General features: G+C 40.6%; 1 protein-coding gene across 1 annotated transcript in view; it reads left to right on the top strand.

Moving 5' to 3' along the window:
* The window catches only part of LOC105553835 (microtubule-associated tumor suppressor candidate 2-like), a 366,625-nt gene that overhangs the window by 198,538 nt on the left and 145,507 nt on the right, over positions 1-22,580 (top strand). The window contains exon 3 of the mRNA XM_011999993.1: positions 5,201-5,441. Within this exon, the coding sequence (XP_011855383.1) occupies positions 5,201-5,441 (241 nt within the window). The remainder of the gene's footprint in view (positions 1-5,200; positions 5,442-22,580) is intronic.

The following is a 22,580-nucleotide window of genomic DNA, read 5'->3' on the forward strand; positions in this document are numbered from 1 at the left end:
TCTCTGATTTATTTCTTCCTAGCACTTGCCTCCACCTGCCATAAACACTTCTTTAGTTTTCCTGCATTGACTATAATGTAAACTCCATGAGGGAAGGGATTGTTTTCAATATTTTCTTCCCCATTGAGTTCCCAGAATTTAGAATGGCGCTTAAGTATGTGCTCAAGAAATGTTGAATGATAACTGAATCGTGAACTCCATATGTGTTGCAACCATAAAAAAGTGTACCAAGGGTTTCTAGAGATAGGATGATTGAGTCCAAATTTGGACTCTAGCTTGGTTACATGTATTGGCATATTTAAAGCATATATCAATCACAGCAGAAGTTGTCATATCTAGCACAAAGACAAAGTTGAATCCATTCTTGGCAGCAAACACTGACATAGGCAATCACTGACTAGGTGGTCCAACAAGCCGACCAGCTGTGCTGCCTTGCAGCAGGTCCTTAGCAACAAAATCACACAACTTGCTCCCTGTGTTCTGACTCTGGGCCTGCCACCAGGCCTCTGGTTATAACTGACTTCCTACCTCGCATCTCTGGAGAGGATTCGGACTGGACAATTCAGGGGTCCAGTCAGCTTGGCAGGGTTTGTCTTGCTGTACGGGGCTGCTTGACATCTTGTTTATAAGTGACTTCTTACTCTGTGCCCTGCAATGAGAGCATGTTCTGGCTAGAGGACACTTGAGTCTGGCTGTAGGCAGTGGTCTCCCATTAAAAGTGAACAAATTGCCCTTCTGGTTTTATACATCAGTCTCTGAGTTTGGTTACAGTGTCATTCTCAAATTTCTAAACATTCATCCACCTGGGCCTCTGAGGCTCAGGGTCAGGCTCTGAAGCTGTGCTCTTCTATAAGGCAGGGAATCACTGCAGAGTTTCCATGAAGAGACCTGTCTTACTCCATTTGTGTTGCTATGAAAGATTACCTGAGGCTGGGCAATTTATAAGGAAAAGAGGTTTATTTGGCTCATGGTTCTGCAGGCTGGACAGGAGGCATGGCACCAGCATCTGCCTATGGTGAGGCTTCAGGCTGCTTCCACTCATGGGGGAAGGGGGAGGGGAACCATGTGTGCGTTGATCACGTGGTGAGAGACGAGCAAGAGGGGAGTAGGGGAGGTGCCAGGCCGCTCTTTAAGGATCAAGGAACTAATACAGCAAGAACTAATAGAGCAATAACTTGCTCATTACCAAAAGGAGGGCACCAAGCCATTCATGAGGCATCTGCCCCCAAGGCCCACACACCTCCCGCTAGACCCCACCTCCAGCATTGAAGATCACATTTCAACATAAGAGTTGGCAGAGACAAACCGTATCCAAACCATAGCCAGAGCCTAGATTTTTCTCTATAAAAACAAACTCATGAGGGAAATTGATTTGGATATGTAGGCCCAAACCCCGCATTGTCTGTAATTCTTTCTTTGTGCCCTTCTGTATTTTTCTGTATATTTCTTTTCTGTGTTGTTTCTGCTTCCTCCAATAATAGTTTATATATTATACGCATATTGTCCCCAAACTATTTTCTCTACTTCATTATCTAGACACCACTCAAGGAAATGGGATTGTATGGACTTTGTGTGGCTTTGGCGGTTCTCAGGGGTTCAGAGAGACCCCACTGGCGTGGAGAGAGCATCATGGCCTCACACTTCGAGCATCCCAAAGTCGTCTCCAAAGGATTTATTTGTTTTTGTGCCTCGACTTTACAAGTTCATTTGAAATGTCAGTTTCCCTCCCTGTACCTGGGGACCATTTTCTGCCATCATCAGAGCATCTGAGAGACCCAGGCTCGTTTTCAGGCTGCAGGAGGATACCCAGGTGTTGTACTGGTGTCTATGATAACCTTCTTTACTCGTAAAAAGTGGGGAACAGGCTGATCCTTGGCCACCTGCTACTGCTCTGACATGCTCTAACCCAGCGAGTCCCCCTCTTGTGTTTGAGCTCAGTGCAGGGAGATTAAAAAGCCGACTTCTTCTGCCAGTGCGCCCCAAGCTCACCATGGGGCGGCCGCAGTCTGGTCTCTAGGACAAGAACACATTTGTGATAATGTGTTGCAATAGAAATATTTTTCAGTTATAGAAACCAGATTTTTAAAAATAAAATGAGAACCTCTTAAAAATAAAAACCCAAACCAGCTTCAGACACTTCCATCATTGTCGACAGATCCCCGCTGGTTACGTAGCATGGGTAGAAGTGGGAAAATCAAGAGTAAACACTCTTCTGAGAGAGGAACTCTTTTTCCAGTTGGCAGGAGCAGCACAGGCGTTTAAAACTTCCACAAGTGGCTTCCAAGATCATCTGGGATCTAGTCATGTCCGGGTATTAGATATGTTTTCCTAAACAGGTGCCCTCTGCCACTGGCTCTCCTGAGGTCTCAGGGACACTCCCTCCCTCCAACAACTTGGAAGCCCTTTTTATTTTTGGTAAAGGGAGGTGGGAAGAAAGGGGCAGGGCTGAGAGGATGGAGGGAGGGCGATGTGCGTGCAGTGTACAGAGGTATGATCCAGGGCTGCTGTCCCTCCTCACTGCTGCCACTCGTCTCTGAGGGGCACTGCATCAATTGGGGTTCCCCAGACAAATAGAACTAATAGGGGTGTGTGTGTGTGTGGTGTGTATACATCTTTGTCTCTTTCTCTCTTTCAATATATATTATATATATATTTCTATATATATATCATATATAGAGAGACATGGATGTAGATGTATATAGAGAGAGGTTACATCACATTATCTATATATATAGAGAGAGAAATTGATTGATTGATTTTAAGAAATTGGCTCATGATTGCAGAGGCTGGCAAATCAAAAGTCTGCAGGGCAGGATAGCAGCCTGGAGACTTAGGGTAGAGTTGGTGCTGCAGCTTGGGTCTGAAGGTGATCTCCTGGCAGAATCCCCTTTTCTTTAGGGGGAGTCAGTCTGTTTTTAATAAAGCCTGCAACTGATTAGCTGAGACTCACCTACATGCTGAAGGGTCTGCTGCTTTATTCAAGGTCTACTGATTTAAACGTTTATCTAATATAAGAAATACTTTCATGGCAGCATCTAGAATGCTTGACCAAATATCTGGGTATTGCGACCCAGCCAAGTTGACACATAAAATTAACCATCCCAGACACCCTTCCCTCACCCCTATCCCAGTGGCTTGTTAACGACGCCTCCACCTGTACCCTCTGTCTGCACGGCACACTCTCCCAGTGAGAACAGTGCAGGGCAAATAGGAAGAGGGACAGCCTGGTAAGAATGTATTTGTTTGCATGCCTTGACTTTACGAGTTCGTTTGAAATCATAGGATTCTTTTGTTTGCTTTCAAAGTGATTTCTCTAAAAACTCTCCATTGGGATGGAAGGAGGGAAATGGCAGTGTTTGGGATTGTTCTGTATGTGTTTATGACTGGGCCGTGTCACCTGCTGTATTCTGTCAGTAAAGATTAAGGAAAAGAGTATGAAGCTTTTTGTAGATTCCCTTGTTTAATTAAAAATGCACAGACTAGACATCAAAGGCGTAGTTTTCCCACTTTTAAAGAATTTGTGATCTCACCAGAAACAAATTACCCAACAAAATGATAGGCATTGAAGTTACTGAAATCGTTAAGATCATTGTTGAGTGAGATTGTGGTGAATTTTAATCCCTAAATACTACTCAGTTTCAAGGCACCGAGTAACTACTAAGATCAGCATATTGCAATCCTAAAACCTGACAGACGTAGTTTGGAAGTAATACTAATTTCTTAATAAGAGCACCTGCTCAAAGCAATGTGCAATGGAACCCAAAATTTAGAAACTAAAATTAAAAAAGGGTGTATGTGAGAAAAACCAGAGATTGATAGTGAGAGTAAGTAGAGTATGTTAAAAAATTTATCAGAGTGCAGATGTAGAATGTTCTTTCATAGGAATATAATTTGCTGTAGCCAAGTACAATCTATCTACTGTAACAATCATGCATATTTTACAGTGTGATTATGATAAAACTTTAAAGGCCTAATCTTTTGTTTCTACAATGTCAATTTGAAGGAGGACTTTGTATCTATTTCAACATTAAATGAGTATCAATTTAAGGGTTTATCTCTTCAACAGCTTGGATCAAAGCTTTTATAGCCCTTATTAAAGAATATTATTAAATGCTTATGATTCCTGAGATACAAGTTTGACACATAAAATGTGCTGTGATTTAGAACACAGTTAATTAACAGATGTATCTTTTCATTTATAGCCCTTAGCACTATTTTTTGTTGTAACTTAAAGGAAATAGATTATTTAGTTCTCTCTCTTTTTTTCATGTTTAATATGAAAAAAACATTGATAATGTGAACAGACTTAATGAGTACAGAATTGCATATATAAAAGGTACTGCCCACAGGTTGTATTCTAGGCCAAACTACTAGCTACAGGAGAAAGTAACAGTAACGTTATATTATTATTAAACTTAGGGAAAAATGGAAACATGATTCTTTAATAAATATTTATTGACTTTAGCTATGTGCTAGACATTGTTTTGGGTGCTTTGAAGTCAGCAGTTGATGAGATTGTGCCCTAGAACTTGCATTCTGGTGAAACTTGCTCAAACCTTCCTGGGAGCATCACCTCACTAGGGCAGACGACCAGAGGACATAACTGAGGCTCAGGTCTTTAGGTAAACACATAGTACAGGTCTGAAAACACATTTTCCATTAACTTCCCTATTTTTCTGGCTAATGTTTCCTCCCTTGTTAACAATGCAATTTTTTGCTTCCTAAGTAGCCCAGTAAAGATCTAATATAAATGGATACAGTTTATCTAGTCAGCCTAAGACTAGGTTATCATACAGATTACGGCTTTTTTTCCCACAGGTATAATAAAACCTCCATAATTTTATGAACATTTGCTAAATGCTTTTTTTGCTTTATTGACATTTATAGTTTGGCTGCTTACTCAGATTCCAGTGATTTTGTAACAATGGAATTTAAAAAATCTTATCCAGTGAGTTCTTTTTAACCCCAGTAAACTACAGATTCGTACAGTAGTAGAACTGGAAGAGACCTGAGAGGTCATCCAGGTGTGTTGTCAATCAGGAGACGAAGACACTGTGGCCCAGGGAAGGTAGCGGACTTGCGATCAAGAAGCTCAGTGGTACCAGAGTGGTCATTGGTGCAGCCTCGGTCTCGTGGTCCTATTTAGAACTCACACTATGATGTGAAGGTCTCTGATTGAGTTTTTGTTTGTCTATCATAGGTTACAGACCACCCTGGAAAAGAAGAGTTCTGTTCTCCTCCCTATGCTCATTACGAAGTCCCTCCAACTTTCTATCGGTCAGCCATGCTCCTTAAGCCCCAGCTAGGATTGGGTGCAATGTCCCGTTTACCATCTGCAAAGAGCAGGATTCTGATTGCAAGTCAGAGGTCTTCAGCAAGCGCCATCCACCCACCAGGACCCATAACAACAGCCGCCAGTCTCTACAGTTCCGATCCTTCAGGTAACCGATCCAACAATTTCTGCCTTTTCCTGCTGTATGTTTAGATGGTCATCATGTAAGATGGTGATAATTGTCTAAAATATGAATGCCTTTCATCCTTTAAGGAGAGCCTTTTTCTATTCTTCCATCTGTCTGTAGATGCAGACATTTGTGAAACTCATCTGTGTGCAACTGTCATCCTTCATGTCACCTTTAAACTGATGGCCTTTGTTACTACCATCCAGCTTTTCAGAGTTTCTTCCTTCTCTAATCCTCCCTATAAGACAAGGCTCAGAAGTTGTTTTCTGTCAAGGACCAAAGAGTAAATATTTTGGAGCATATGGGTCCTAAGGAGTCAATGTCATAACTGTTTAGGGCCTTGGTCCATTTGGTGATGAGACAGAGAGAGGGTAGAGCCAAAGAAGTTCCTGACTCACTCGGCATGGGCTGCAAGAGAGAAAGCTATGGAGACCTCCAGGGTTTCTGGCCTGAGCAACTGGAAGAATGGAGTTGGCACATAGAGAAGTGCATTTAGAAAGGCAGGTAAGAGTCAAGCAAGGACATGAGAAGGTTGAAATGTCTTTGGTCATCCTGCAGGATACAGCATGGGATTTATGGGACTGGAGTTTAGAGGACAGGACCTGGCTAGAGATATAAAAGTGTTATCTGTAGGCAGACAGATGATATTCGGAGCTGTGATGCTGTCCTTCACCAAGCTGCCTTTGCTGTCCCCCACGACTACACCTTCATCAGGATGTTATAAATTTGATGTGAACTTGAATTATGCACCTTTGAAATAGTATGGTGTGACAAATGTTCACACTTTTACTTTATGCACAAAATGTGGAAACACTTCAAAGTTATAAAAATAATCTTAGTTGAGTTTTTCTTGCAACAGTCAAGGTTTTAAGACTATACTACTGTATAAAAATACCGCTGTGATAGAGACAGGCAGATCAAATTCTTCTGAGGCTGGCTGATTCATATTTTCACATTTTTGTAATAAGGGTATCACTTCTTCAAAGTTCAGTTCGGTCCGGAAGTACACATATGAGGGGCTGCCTCCATCCCTACTCCTTCAGGACTCAAACCCTTTTCCTTGGGTCTGTGGGTGTCTTAATTTAGAGAACAGTGTATGTTCCCATGGTTGATCATTGGAGACCCAGCAAAACTAGTAATGCAGATGAGTATCACTCCTACAGGGCATGGAAGATGTCACATCCCTTCTTAGCACTGTGGGGGGGATCACCTGCCAGAGGCTCTGGGACAATGAGAGGTTCTTAATTTGGAGACTGGGGAGCTTTAGAGGGCAAGGACTCAGCTCCCTTGGCCCCTGAGCCCTTGAGCCAGGCCAGTAGCTCTTGGCTTGGCGTCTGGTCACTTGGCCAATTGCAGGCAGCAGGCCCTTTCCCTTGTCAGACAGCTTTGCTAGAATCCCTAGTGCCTCCATCTTCAATTTTGGCAATATGCCTCACTAATGCTCTTCTTTCTGCCGAAAGCTTTCCATTTTCATGTTGTCCTCAGAGATATTCCCTTGCTCCTCAATCCCTGTTTTGTTTTTATTTCACAAGAGACTTGGATGGTTCACTGAACACAGAGCCAAAGCCATTATCCACAAAACACTATTGATAGTTTCCCTTGAGATCTAGGAGGCTTAACTTTCAGACTGTCCTAGGAAATGAAGAGAAATACCTGGAATAAAAAATAACTTCTGGAATAACAAAGACAAAGAAAAACCAGGCTTGGCATGATGGCTCACAACTGTAATCCCGGCACTTTGGGAGGCTGAGGTGGATGGATTGCTGGAGGCCAGGAGTTTGAGACCAGCCTGGCCAACATGGGGAAACCCCATCTCTACTTAAAATACAAAAATTAGCTGGACTTAGTGGTGTGTGTCTGTAATCCCAGCTACTCTGGAGGCTGAGGCACGAGAATCACTTGAACCCAAGAGGCAGAGGCTACAGTGAGCCAAGATCGCACCACTACACTCCAGCCTGGGCCACAGGGTGAGACTGTCTCAAAAAAAAAGAAAAAAAGAAAGGAAAGATGGGGAGGGGAGGGGAGGGGACCCAACAGCTAAGATTCCACGTGGAGGCACTGTGAGTACCTTCCCAAGGCCACTCTCAATTTGTTCCTCCATTACAAAAAGTCCTCTGACAGAAGGGAGTGAGGTTCACTTAAGACTCAAATTCAGAACGCTGTGGTGAAGAAGAAACACTTGTACTTTTTGATAATTATGTAGTGTACATTTACCATGATTTAGCCCAGATCTCCAAGGTAAACAAGGACAGATTTGTTTACATTAAAACTAACCTCCTTACAATTATGTGATCAATTTTAGAATAAGTGTGACGTGGTGCTGAGAAGAATGTATATTCTGTCAGTTTGGGGTGGAGAGTTCTGTAGATGTCTATTAAGTCAGTTTGGTCCAGAGCTAAGGTCAAGTCCTGAATATCCTTGTTAATTTTGTCTTGTTGATCTGTCTAATATTGACAGTGGGGTGTTAAAGTCTCCCACTATTACTGTGTGGGAGTCTAAACCTCTTTGTAGGTCTCCAAGAACTTGCATTATGAATCTAGGTGCTCCTGTATTAGGTGCATATATATTTAGGATAGTTGGCTCTTCTTGTTGCACTGATCCCTTTACTATTATGTAATGCCCTTTTTATTTTTTTTGATCTTTGTTGGTTTAAAGTCTGTTTTATCAGAAACTAGGATTGCAACCCTCGTTTTATTTTGCTTTCCATTTGCATGGTAAATATTCCTCCATCCCTTTGTTTTGAGCCTATGTGTGTCTTTACACGTGAGACGGGTTTCCTGAATACAGCACAATGATGGGTCTTGATTCTTTATCCAATTTGCCAGTCTGTGTCTTTTAACTGGGGCGTGGCGGCGGGCACCTGTAGTCCCAGCTACTCGGGAGGCTGAGGCAGGAGAATGGCGTGAACCCGGGAGGTGGAGCTTGCAGTGAGCTGAGATCGTGCCACTGCACTCCAGCCTGGGTGACAGAGCGAGACTCCGTCTCAAAAAAAAAAAAAAACAAAAAAAAGATTGTTATGTATGAATTTGATCCTGTCATTATGATGCTAGCTGGTTATTTTGCCTGTTAGTTGATGCAGTTTCTTCATGGTGTCGATGGTAATTACAATTTGGTATGTTTTTGCAGTGGCTGGTACCGATATTTCCTTTCCATATTTAGTGCTTCCTTCAGGAGCTCTTGTAAGGCAGGCCTGGTGGTGACCAAATCTCTCAGCATTTGCTTGTCTGTCAAGGATTTTATTTCTCTTTCGCTTACAAAGCTTAGTTTGGCTGGATATGAAATTCTGTGTTGAAAATCCTTTTCTTTAAGAATGTTGAATATTGGCCTCCCAGTCTCTTCTGGCTTGTAGGGTTTCTGCAGAGAGATCTGCTATTAGGCTGATGGACTTCCCTTTGTGGGTGACCCGACCTTTCTCTCTGGCTGCCCTTAACATTATTTCCTTCATTTCAACCTTGGTGAATCAGATGATTATGTGTCTTGGGGTTGCTCTTCTCAAGGAGTATCTTTGTGGCATTCTCAGTATTTCCTGAAATTGAATGTTGGCCTGTCTTGCTAGGTTGGGGAAGTTCTCCTGGATAATATCCTGAAGAGTGTTTTCCAAATTGATTCCATTCTCCTTGTCACTTTCAGGTACACCAATCAAATGTAGGTTTGGTCTTTTCACATGGTCCCATATTTCTTGGTGGCTTCGTTCATTCCTTTTCATTCTTTTTTCTCTAATCTTGTCTTCATGCTTTATTTCATTGAGTTGATCTTTAATCTCTGATATCCCTTCTTCCACTTGATCAGTTCAGCTATTGATACTTGTGTATGCTTCACGAAGTTTTCATGCTGTATTTTTCAGCTCCATCAGGTCATTTATGTTCTTCTCTAAACTGGTTATTCTAGTTAGCAATTCATCTAACCTTTTTTCAAGGTTCTTAGCTTCCTTGCATTGGGTCAGAACTTGCTCCTTTAGCTCAGAGGAGTTTGTTATTACCCACCTTTTGAAGCCTACTTCTGTCAATTCATCAAACTCATTCTCCATCCAGTTTTGCTCCCTTGCTGGCAAGGAGTTATGATCCTTTGGAGGACAAGAGGTGCTCTGGTGTTTGGAATTTTCAGCCTTTTTGTGCTGGTTTTCCCTCATCTTCATGGATTTATCTACCTTTGTTATTTGATGTTGGTGATCTTCAGATGGGGCATCTTTTTTGTTGATGTTGATGTTATTGTTTTTGCATGGGCATCCTTTTTGTTGATGTTGATGTTACTGCTTTCTGTTTGTTAGTTTTCCTTCTTACAGTCAGGCACCTCTGCTGCAGGTCTGCTGGAGTTTGCTGGAGGTCTACTCCAGACCCTGTTTGCCTGGATATCACCAGTGGAGGCTGCAGAACAGCAAAGATTGCTGCCTGCTCCTTCCTCTGGAAGCTTCATCCCAGAAGGGCACCCACCAGAGCCAGCTGGAGCTCTCCTGTATGAGGTGTCTGTCGGCCTCTGCTGGGAGGTGTCTCCCAGTCAGGAGGCATGGGGTTCAGGGACCCACTTGAGGAGGCAGTCTGACTCTTAGCAGAGCTCCAGCGCTGTGCTGGGAGATCCACTGCTCTCTTCAGAGCCAACAGGCAGGAATGTTTAAGTCTGTGGAAGCTGTGCCCACAGCCACCCCTTCCTCCAGGTGCTCTGTCCCAGGGAGATGAGAGTTTGATATATAAGCCCCTTAGTGGGGCCTGCTGTGTTTCTTTCAGAGATGCCTTCCAAAGCCACTGCTTCACGTAGGCCAGGTGAGCCTTGGAAAAGTCCAGCCCGGTGATACTCAGGAGTGGTGGCCTGTTGGGAAAATGCCTCCGGGGTTTCCCGGGGCCTCGGGAACCATCTCTCTCAGATGCGGGCGTAGTCCCAGTCAGGAGGGGCTGTGGGGAGGGGCCTGGTGCAGACCCAGTGCTTCCCATTGACACAGACGACTTTGCAGTGGTCCTTGACCTGGGAGCAGAGGATGGGCCTGTACTGCATATCCCAGTGCTTCTGGGCTTGGGGCAGCACCCTGGCCCAGGGCCAGCCCAGGAATCAGCTCAGGTACCTGCCCATGACAACAGTGCAGTGGTCGAGACCTTCCCTTAGAAATTGGGCTTCCAGAAGTTTCTGGCTGGGGCCAAGTGTGCAGAGCTTGGTGACCTTTGGAATCAGGACTCCAGAAAGCACACAAGACATCGAGCGCTGGGCTCCCTCTGGCCATGGGGTCCCGCACGGGCCAGGGCAGCACCTCGCGGAATCGGAGACGTCACAGGGGGCAGCTGCAGTGGGGGAGGGCAGCACCCAGAGGATCTGGGGGACCAGGGAAGCTCAAGCCTCCATCCTTCCCCCTGATGGTCCCAACCACTTGGCTCTGGGCAGAGGGGCCTAGCATCTGCCTCTACTTTTGTTCCTGACCTTTAAAGGAAGATAGAATTTCTGCCTGGTCCTGAAAACTACAGATGCCTGTTGACAGAAGGGTGCTCTCTTTGATCAGCCTGAAAATGAACACAATACACTTGGATACTCCTTCAAAGAAAAACAAATCATTTACTCATATCAGTAAAGGTGATGTGTGTTTCATTCTTCTAGGATGGATGTTAATGTCACTTTTTGCAATTTTGCTCTTAAGAAAATGGAGCCATCAGGTTTTGTTTTAGCACTGACAATGTTGATTTTATGTGGATATCCTATAATTTCCAGCCTTCATACATCCATGAATAGATTGTCTCTGAACACTAATGTCATTTCTCTCATTTAACTTTTATTTATTTTTAAAATATTAGTTCAGTAGTTTTTTGGGGAAAGGTGATGTTTGGTTATGCGTATAAGTTATTTAGTTGTGATTTCTGAGGTTTTGGTGCACCCTTTACCCAAACAGTGTAAACTGCACCCCATGTGTAGTCTTTCATCCTTCACTCACCTCCCACCCATTTCCCCAAAGTCCCCAAAGTGCATTGTGTCATTCTTAAGCCTTTGCATTCTCATAGCTTAGCTCCCACTTATGAGTGAGAACATACGATGTTTACTTTTGCGTTTCAATTCTTACTTCACTTGGAATAGTGGTCTCCAGATTCTTCCAGGTTCCTGCGAATGCCACCATTTCATTCCTTTGTAAGACTCATTAGTATTCCATAGCACATTTGTACCACATTTTCTTTATCCACTCGTTAATTGATGGGCATTTGGGCTGATTCCATGTTTTTGCGATTGCGAATTCTGCTATTACAAACATGTGTGCCAGTATCTTTTTTGTAGCATGACTTCTCTTCCTCTGAGTAGATACCTGGGATTGCTGGATCAAATGGCAGTTCTGCTTTTAGTTCTTTAAGGAGTCTCCACACTGTGTTCTGTAGTGGTTTGTACTAGTTTACATTCCCACCAGCAGTATACAAGTGTTCCCTTTTCACCACGTGCCCACCAACATCTATTGTTTTTTAATTTTTTTATTATGGTCATTCTTGCAGGAGTAGGGTGGCATCACATTGCGGTTTTGATTTGCATCTCCCTAATAATTAGTGATGATGGTCATTTTTTCATGTTTGTTGACTATTTGTATATTTGAGAATTGAGAGTTGTTTATTTTTGTCTTTATTCCACTTTTTGATGGAATTATTTGTTTTTTTATTGCTGACTTGTTTGAGTTCCTTACAGATTCTGAGTATTAGTCCCTTGTCAGATGCATTGTTTGTGAAGATTTTCTCCCATTCTGTGGGTTGTCTGTTTACTCTGCTGATTATTGCTTTTACTGTGCAGAAGCTTTTTAGTTGAATTAAGTCCCAGCTATTTATCCCTGTTTTTATTGCATTTGCTTTTGGGTTCGTGGTCATAAAACCCTTGCCTAAGATAATGTCTAGAGGGGTTTTTCTGATGTTATCTTTTAGAATTTTTATGGTTTCAGGTCTTAGATTTAAGTCTTTTATCTATCTTGAGTTAATTTTTGCATAAGGTGAGCGATGAGGATCCAGTTTCATTCTTCTTGCCAATTATCTGAGCACCATTTGTTGAATAGGGTGTGCTTTCTCCAGTTTATGTTTTTGTCTGCGTTATTGAAGATCAATTCGTTGTAGGTATTTGGCTTTATTTCTGGGTTCTTTATTCTGTTCCATTGGTCTGTGAGCCTGCTTCCATAGTCACCTGTTTTGGTGACTTTAGTCTTATAGTATAGTTTGAAGTCAGGTAATGCGATGCCTCCAGATTTGTTCTTTTTGTTTAGCCTTACTTTGGCTATGTGGATTCTTTCTTGGTTCTGTATGAATTTTAGAATTGTTCTAGTTTGGTATTTTGATGGAAATTGCCTTGAATTTGTAGATTGCTTTTGGCAGTGTGGTCATTTTCACAATATTGATTCTATCCATCCATGAGCATGGCATGTGTTTCCATTTGTTTGTATCATCTTTGATTTTTTTCAGCAGTGTTTTGTGGTTTTCCTGGTAGAGGTCTTTCACCTCTTTGTTTAGGTGTAATATACTCCTAAGTGGTTTTTGTGTTTATTTGTTTGTTTTGCAGCTATTGTAAAAGGGGTTGAGTTTTTGATTTGATTCTCAGCTTGGTCGCTGTTGGTGTATAGCAGTGCTACTGATTTGTGTACGTTGATTTTGTATCCTGAAACATTGCTGAATTCATTTATCAGTTCTAGGAACTTCTACGATGAGGTTTTAGGGTTTTCTAGGTACGCCATTATATCATCAGTGAACAGCGACAGTTTGACTTCCTCTTTACTGATTTGTATGCCCTTTATTTCTTTCACTTGTCTCATTGCTCTGGTTTGGACTTCCAGTACTATGTTGAATAGAAGTGGTGAAAGTGGGCATCCTTGACTTGTTCCACTTCTTAACGGGAGTGCTTTCACCTTTTCCCCATTCAGTATAATGTTGGCTGTGGGATTGTCATAGATGGCTTTTATTACCTTAAAGTATGTCCTTTCTATGCTGATTTTGCTGAGGGTTTTAATCATAAAAGGATGGTGGATTTTGTAAAATTCTTTTTCGGTCTCTATTGAGATGATCATGCTATTTTTGTTTTTAATTCTGCTTATGTCGTATATCACATTTATTAACTTGCTTATGTTAAACCACCCCTGCATCGCTACTGTGAAACCCACTTGATCATGTTGGATTACCTTTTTTATATGCTGTTGGATTCCATTAGCTAATATTTTGTTGAGGATTTTTGCATTTATGTCTATCAGGGAGATTGATCTGTAATGTTCCTTTTTTGTGATGTTCTTTCCTGGTTTTAGTATTAGGGTGATACTGGCTTCGTAGAGTGATTTAGGGACAATTCCTTCTTTCTGTATTTTTTGAAATAGCATCAATAGGATTGGTACCAATTCTTTTTTGAGTGTCTCATAGAATTCAACTGTGAACTTGTCTGATCCTGCACTTTTTCTTGTTGACATTTTTTTTTATTAACATTTCAGTCTTGCTGCTTATTACTGGTCTGTTTGGAATTTAATTTCTTCTTGGCTTAATCTAGGAATCTTGTGTATTTCAAGGAATTTATTTATCTCTAGGTTTTCTACTATGTGCATGTAAAGGTGTTCATAGTAGCCTGGAATGATCTTTTGTATTTCTGTAGTAGCAGTTATAATATCCCCTGTTTTTTTTCTAATCGAGTTTATTTGGATCTTTCCTCTTCTTTTCTTGATTAATCTTGCTAATGGTCTATCAATTTTGTCTATCTTTTCAAAGACCTAGCTTTTTTTCATTTATCTTTTGTATTATTTTTGTCTTACAATTGTATTTAGTTCTGCTCTGATCTTTGTTATTTCTTTTCTTCTGCTGGGTTTGGGGTTTGGTTTGTTCTTGTTTCTCTAGTTTCTTGAGCTGTGACCTTAGATTGACTGTTTGTCCTCTTTCTAACTTTTTGATGCAGGCACTGCTTTTGCTGTATCCCAAAGTTTTCGTATGTTGTGTCACTATTATCATTCAGTTCAAATAATTTTTAAATTTCCATCTTGATTTCATTATTGATGCAACAATCATTCAAGAGTGGGTTATTTAATTTCCATATATTTGCATGCTTTTGAGGGTTCCTTTTTGAATTGATTTACAGTTTTATTCCACTGTAGTTTGAGAGAGTACTTGATATAATTTCAATTTTCTGAAATTTATTGAGACTTCTTTTGTGGCCTATCATATGCTGTATCTTGGAGAATGTTCCATGTGCTGATGAATGTACATTCTGCAGTTGTTGGGTAGAATGTTCTGTAAATATCTGTTAAGTCCATTTGTTCTAGGGTATAGTTGAAGTCCATTGTTATTTTGTTGACTTTCTATCTTGATGACCTGTCTAGTGCTGTCAGTGGGGTACTGAAGTCTCCCACTATTATTGTATTGCAGTCTATGTCATTTTTTTAGGTTTAATACTAATTGTTTTATAAATTTGGGAGCTCCATTTTTAGGTGTATGTATATTTAGGATTGTGATATTTTCCTGTTAGACTAGTCCTTTTATCATTATATAATCTTCCTCTTTGTCTTTTTCAACTGCTTTTGCTTTAAAGTCTGTTTTCTCTGATATAACAATAGCTACTCCTACTCACTTTTGGTGTCCATTTGCATGGAATATCTTTTTCCACCCCTCTACCTTAAGTTTATGTGAGTCCTTATATATTGTTAAGTGAGTCTCTTGAAGAGAACAGATACTTGGTTCATGAATTCTTTTCCTTTCTGCCATTCTGTATCTTTTAAGTGGAACATTTAGGCCATTTACATTCAATGGCAGCATTGAGATGTGAGGTGCTATTCTATTCATCATGTTGGTTGTTGCCTGAATACCTTTTTTTCCTTTTTTTCATTATGTTACTGTTTTATAGGTCCTGTGAGATTTATGCTTTTAAGGGCATTCTATTTTGATGTATTTTTAAGATTTGTTTCAATATTTACAACTCTTTTTTGCAGATCTTGTAGTACTGGCTTGGTAGTGGCAAATTCTCTCAACATTTGTTGTCTGCAAAAGACTATCTGTCTTTCATTTATGAAGCTTAGTTTCATTGGATACAAGACTCTTGGCTGACAATTGTTTTGTTTAAGGAGGCTAAAGGTAGGACCCCAGTCCCTTCTGGCTTGTAGGGTTTCTGCTAAGAAATCCACTGTTAATCTGATAGGTATTCCTTTATAAGTTACTCAATACTTTTTCCTCACAGCTTTAAGTTTCTTTCCTTGTTATCACTTTACAAAACCTGATGACTGGGTGCCTAGGCAATGATCTTTTTGTGATAAATTTTCTGGGTTTATTTGAGCTTCTTGTATGTGGCTATCTGGATCTCTAGCACAGCCAGGGAAGTTTTCCTTGATTATTCCCTCTAATATGTTTTCCAGACTTTCAGATTTCTTTTCTTTCTCAGGAACAACAATTATTCTTATGTTTGATCATTTGACATAATCCCAAATTTCTTGGAGGCTTTGTTCATTTTATAAATTCTTTTTTCTTTGTCTTTGATGGATTGAGTTAATTCAAAAGCCTTGTCTTCAAGCTCTGAAGTTCTTTCTTCTGCTTGTTTGATTCTGTTGTTGATGCTTTCCAGTGTATTTTTGTAGAGTCAGGTCCGGGGGGTCCCGAGTGAACAAGCTTGTGTTCCCACAGAGAGAGGGTGCTCCAACCTATTGATACCTGCATGCATTCTCCAACCTGGAAGACTTCTGAGTCCTATACTTTAGGGATTTTTATAAGGCTTCATCACACAGACATGACTGATTCTTAACTCAATCTCCAGCCCCAGAGGAAGGGGAGAGAGGGAGCTGAAAGTTCCAAGCTTCTAATCATGGCTTGGTCTTTCTGGTGACCAGCTCCTATCCTGAAACTATCCAGGAGCCACCAAGAGAGTCTGTCATTAGAGCAAATGATGCTTCTGTTACCCAGGAAATTCCAAGGGATTTAGGAGCTCTGTGTCAGGAACTGGGATCAAAACCAAATGTTAGAACAAAAGATTCTTCCGGCACTCATATCACTCAGGAAATTACCAGGGTTTTAGGAACTCTGTGTCAGAAATTGGGGGCAAAGACCAAATATATATATTTCTTATTATGTCGCAGATGACTTGAATCCTTTTAAATTTATCGAGCCTTGTTTATGACCCATTACAAGATCTACCTTGGTAAACATTTCATGCATACTTAAAAACAGCGTCTACTCTGCTGTTTCTGTGTGGAGTGTTCTACAAATATCACAGGTCAAGTTGGCTGAAGCATTGTCAGGTATTCTATACCCTCACCGATTTTCTCTCTACATGTTCTATCAGTGGCTGCGAGAGGGCTTGAAATCTCAGACTGTAATTGCAGACTTGTTTGTTTCCTTTCCAATTTTATCAGCCTTTCTTCCATATATTCTGAAGCTCCATAAGGTATATAAAGTTTTAGTTTATCATTTTAATGAATTGGCCACTTTATCATTATGAAATGAACTTCTTTTTCCCCAGTCATATTTTTTTCCTTGAAATCTCCTTTTTTCATTATTAATAGAACCACTTCAGCTTTCTCTTAGTTTCAGCATGGTGTAATATTTCCATACTAACCTTTTCATCTATTTGTCTATTTATTTTTAAGTAGGCTTCTTATAGGCCACATATAATTAGATCTTACCTTTTTATCCAATCTGAAATCTCTGCATTTCATATACATTTGATGTTATTACTGGTTTGAGATTAAATCTACCATCTCACCATATTTTCTATTCAACACATATGTTCTTTCTTTTCCCTCTTTTACTTCCTTCTTTTGGCATTGAATAGTTTTCTATGATTCCATTTATCCCGTTTGTTCATGTATTAGATATCTGTCTTTTATTTTTGTGTTCTCAGTGGTTGTTTTAGAGTTCATAATATTAATATATGTATTTAGCTTTTAACATTCCAGCTTCAAGTTATATTATATCACTTTGTACATGGTGTAAGAATGTTATAATAGCATATTTCCATCTGTCTCCTGGCATTCGTGGTATTGTTATTAGATATTTTACTTCTACATATGTTATGAACCTATACTACATTGTTCTTATTGATGGTCAACATTCAGTTTTCTTTTAAAGAAATTTAAATAAGAAAAAGTCTTTTGAGTTACTCATTTAATTGCAATTTTTAGTATTCTTTGTTTCTTTGTGTAGATCCGCATTTTTATCTGGTATCCATTTTCTTCTGCCTTAAGGACTTCTTTTAACATTTATTGTAGTGGAGGTTTGCTAGTGGTGAATTCTTTTGGATTTTGTTCACCTGTGCTTTTGATAAATATTTTTGCTTTGTTCCGAATCCAAGTTGGTATTTTTTTCTTTAAATATTTAAAGATGCTGTTTTGTTTATGTCTATGTTGAATGATGTCTAGTGGAAAATCTGCTGTTATTCTTATCTTTGGGTCTTTGTACATAATGTGTATTTTTTCTGGCTGCTTTAAAGATGTTCTCTTTTTCATGGGTTTTGAGCAGTTTAATTACAATATGCCTTGATGTTGTTTTCTTCGTGTTTTTGTGCTTGAAGTTTGTTGAGATTTTTGGATCTGTTTTATATGCTTTTCATCATATTTGGGGTGTTTTGCACATTGTTTCTTCAAATATTTTCAGTCCTAATTCTTCCTCTTCAGGGACTCCAATTACACATATATTAGTCCTCTTGAAGTTTCCCTACAGCTCCTGTTCAAAGTGATATTCTGTTCATTTCTTTGAGTATTTCTTCTCTCTGTGTTTCATTCTGGATAGTTTCTCTTGCTATATCTTTACTACTTTTCCTTTCCCTTTCTTTTTCTTAAAATAACATTTATTTACTTACTCACTATTCTGTATGTTAGACATCCAGATGTGGCTTAACTTGAATTCTCTGCTCAAATGATCACAAGGCTGATATGAAGATGTCAGCCAGGCTGAGTTCTTGACTGGAGGCTCTGGAGAAATATTTGCTTTTAAAGTCATTTAGGTTGTTGGTAGAATCTAGCTCATGTGCTTGTAGTACTAGAGTTTTTGTTTCCTTGCTGGCTATCAGTCAGGGACCACCTTCAGCTCATAGGGCCACCCACATTCCTTGCTATGTGCCCCTCTTTATCTTCAAAGCAGTAATGGTGTGTTGAATCCTTCTTAGACTTCAAATCTCTGACATGCAGCTCTATGACCAGCTGGAGATAACTCTGCTTTCAGTAGACTTACTTAATTAGGCCAGGTGCACCCAAGATAATCTTCCTCTTAATATGTAATACAACATAGTCATGAGAGTAGTGTCTCATCATGTTCATGCAGTTGTTTTAGTCCACTTGGGCTGCTATAACAAATACCATAGATTGGGTGACTTAAACAACAGATTTTTTTTTCTCATGATTCTGGAGGCTGAGAAATCCAAGAGCAAGGTGCTGACTGATTTGTTTCTGGTGAGGGCCCTCTTCCTTGTTTGCAGGTAGGTGCATTTTTTGCCATAGCCTTACATGTGGGAGAGATAGATTATTGCTCTCATAATTCCTCTAAGAACACTAATCCCATTCATGAGGGCCCCACTCTCAGGACATAATCACCTCCTAAAGGCCCCACTTACAGATGTCATCACATTGGGAATTAGGGCATATATATATGTATGTATCTTGAGAGGACACAAACAGTTCATACCAGCAGAGTATGTACATGAAGGGGCAATCATTGAGGGCAAGTGTAGGGTCTTGCCACCACAGGTGGATTTCGAGTCCTAAAGAATGGCAACCTGGAAATGCTACATAACCACAGTGGAGGGGTCTGGGAGGGACAGTTTTTCTTTTTCCAGGATCTTCATTTCTTTTTGATGATGATGCTTCTTTTTTCAGATTATTGAATATCAAAGAAAATCAACTGAAATGGTTAGTGCCTCCATCAGGCCTTTGGGCCTTCAAATGACATCTGGCCTAGGAGAAGCTTTCTGGGTGTCTCATTTAAGGAGAGTTCCTCTCCAGTGCTGGGCTATAAATGGAATCATGGCAGGAACTGTATTTTCTGTCATCTCTCCCATCCCTAAAACAAAACAAGCCATAACAACCAACATCCCCTGACCTTCATATTTCTGACACATCTTTCCCCCATCTGGACACCCAGGCTTGAGAAAGAATTGTTTATGTTCTCCATCCCAGTCCCCGTGCTTACAAATGACTCTACCTCCTACCATCTAGACACCCCACTATTCTACTACAAAAGCCACTACTAACCTCTTAGTAAGTCTTTTTTTTTTTTTTTTTGAGACAGGGCCTCACTCGGTCACCCAGGCTGGAGTGCAGTGCAATGTCAGCTCACTTCAGCCTTGACCTCCCAGGCTCAAGCAATCCTCCCACCTCAGCCTTCCAAGCACCTGGGACTATAGGCGTGCACCACCGTACCTGGCTAATTTTGTTTATTTTTTTGTAGAGATGACGTCTCCGTATGTTCCCCAGGCTGGTCTCAAACTCCTGAGCTCAAGCTGTTGTCTTGCCTTGGCCTCTCAAAGTGCTGGGATCATAGACATGAATGAGCTGCTGTGCCTGGCCTTAGTTAGTCTTAATAGATATGTTCTGTTCCTTATCTTAGCACTGGCGTTTGATGTTATTGATTACTCCTTTCTGTCTGAAACTTGTTTCTTCCTTCACTTATTTGAACAACCCCATCTGCCTGTTCTCTTGTATGCATCTGCAAGTGTTGGTTCTTAGTTGCCTTCACTAGAAACCCTTCTCCTGCATTTTCTAAATCTTGCCAGGTGATAGTGGCAGAAAATAGACTTGTGGGATATGATGAGGTTTCTCTTCAAATAACCTGAGCAATCTTTTATTCTTTAATTCATAGTAACACCCCCCTCCTTTTGTCCTTTTTCCCTTTTTGCCTTTGTTAGATGCCCAGTCATATCACAGTACCAGGCGTTATCAGTACCAGCTCACATTCCTTTCCTTATTTGGAAAGAGGACTAACTTTCTAGCTCGTTACAGACACCCCTTCCCCTTTCCTCTCCACTTTCTTTTACGTGCCCACGTTATCTAAAAAAATCAAATGTTTAGCCATCCGGGATTAGTTTAGATTGTACAACCCGACCCCAGCCAATGGGGAAAGGGTACAGAGGCAGGACTTGCATCAGGAATAAAGGCTCTCATGCCCCTTTGTTCAGGTGTGCTCCTATGGTAACTGGCCAAGGAGGGACCCCTCTGTGCAGAAGTGAATTTGCTTTGCTAAGTATCCTTTGTTTGAGTGTTCAATTTCCTCAGGATTTTGAGCATTATACCTAACAGACTGATCTGAGTTAAATCCTGATTTGGTGAATGTTGTGTAACCTTGTGGAAATTATAGAACTTTTCTGAGCCTCAGTTTCTTCTTCTGTGAAATAGAAATTTTACCCATGCTACAGGATTATGGTGAAGGTGAGAGATGATGCATGTAAAGTACCACCGTGTCAGAGCTCAGTTTTCCGTAGCTCCAGCCTTCCTGATAGCAGAGACCATATTTTAAAGATAGGACGTTCTGATGCAGCTGTTTTGATGCTTGCATTTTGATAAAATGGCCGCCAAATATCCCCATGTCCAAATTGGCCTATCAAAATATCCTTATTGAGTGCTTTTTTATTAATTAAGCTATAATTCACATACCATAAAATTTAACCTTTCTTTTTTTTTTTTAAATTTTTTATTATTATTATACTTTAAGTTCTAGGGTACATGTGCATAACGTGCAGGTTTGTTACATATGTATACTTGTGCCATGTTGCTGTGCTGCACCCATCAACTCGTCAGCACCCAACTACTCGTCATTTACATCAGGTATAACTCCCAATGCAATCCCTCCCCCCTCCCAACTCCCGTTTTTTTTTTTTTTTTTTTTTTGAGATGGAGTCTTGCTCTGTCGACCAGGCTAGAGTGCAGTGGTGCAATCTCAACTCACTGCAAGCTCCTCCTGAGTTCATGCCATTCTCCTGCCTCAGCCTCCCAAGTAGCTGGGACTACAGGCCCCCGCCACCACGCCCGGCTAATTTTTTGTGTTTTTAGTAGAGACGGGTTTTCACTGTGTTAGCCAGGATCGTCTCGATCTCCTGACCTTGTGATCTGCCCCCCTCAGCCTCCCAAAGTGCTGGGATTACAAACATGAGCCACCATGCCCGGCCAAAATATACCATTTCAAAGTGTACATTTCAGTGATCCCTGGCAACCACTAGTCTTTTTTTTGTTTGTTTTATGGATTTTGTCTCCTCTGGAAGTTTCATGTAAATGGAATCATAGGCTTTGAGCCTGTTTGTGTCTGTTTCTTTCACTTAGTATAATGTTTTTAACGTTCATCCATGATTCAATATTTTATTTCTTTTGATGGCTGAATAATATTCTATTGTATGGATATAAAACAATTTGTTTATCCATGTGTTAGTTGGTGGACATTTTGGTCATTTCCACTTTTTGACTACTATCATTAATGCTGCTATGAAAATTTGTGTCACTAATCTTTTCTTTTGTAGTATCTAATCTACTCTTCATTCCTTTCAGTGTATTTTTCGTCTCATACATTGGAATTTTTTTCTCTACGATTCTTATTTAGGTCTTTTTTGTCTTCCTTGTCTTACTTGACATGTTAAGTTATTCCTCTAGCTTCTTAAACATATGAAATATATTTACAATAACTCTTTAACTGTCCCTGTCTAGTAATTCTATTATCTGTGTCATATCTTGGTCAGTTTAAATTGATTGCGTCTTCTCATTATGGGTGGTATAACCCTGCTTGTTTGCATGCCAGGGGATTTTTTTTAGATGACACACATTGTGAATTTTTCCTTTATGAGTATTGGATATATTTTTATTGCCATAGACTTTTTTGAGATAGGGTCTCACTCTCTTGCCCATCACTGCAGTGGCAAGATAATGGCTCACTGAAGCCTCAGCTTCCCCGACTCTAACAATCCTCCCACATCAGCCTCCCAAGTAACTAGGACTATAGGCACCACCACACTTGGCTAATTTTTTAAGGTTTTTGTAGAGACAAGGTCTTACTATATTCTCAGGCTGATTTCAAACCCCTGGACTCAGGCAATCCTTCTGCCTCAGCCTTCCAAAGTGCTGGAATTACAGGCACACACCCCTGCACACAGCTAAATTTTGTATTTTTTATAGAGGTGGGGTCTTGCTATGCTGCTCGGACTGTCTTGCTGTGTTGCTGTAACTCCTGGGCTCAAGCAGTCCACGTGCCTCAGCCTCCC

Source organism: Mandrillus leucophaeus, unplaced genomic scaffold, assembly GCF_000951045.1.
Source record: "Mandrillus leucophaeus isolate KB7577 unplaced genomic scaffold, Mleu.le_1.0 Scaffold61, whole genome shotgun sequence".
Taxonomy (NCBI): Eukaryota; Metazoa; Chordata; class Mammalia; order Primates; family Cercopithecidae; genus Mandrillus; species Mandrillus leucophaeus.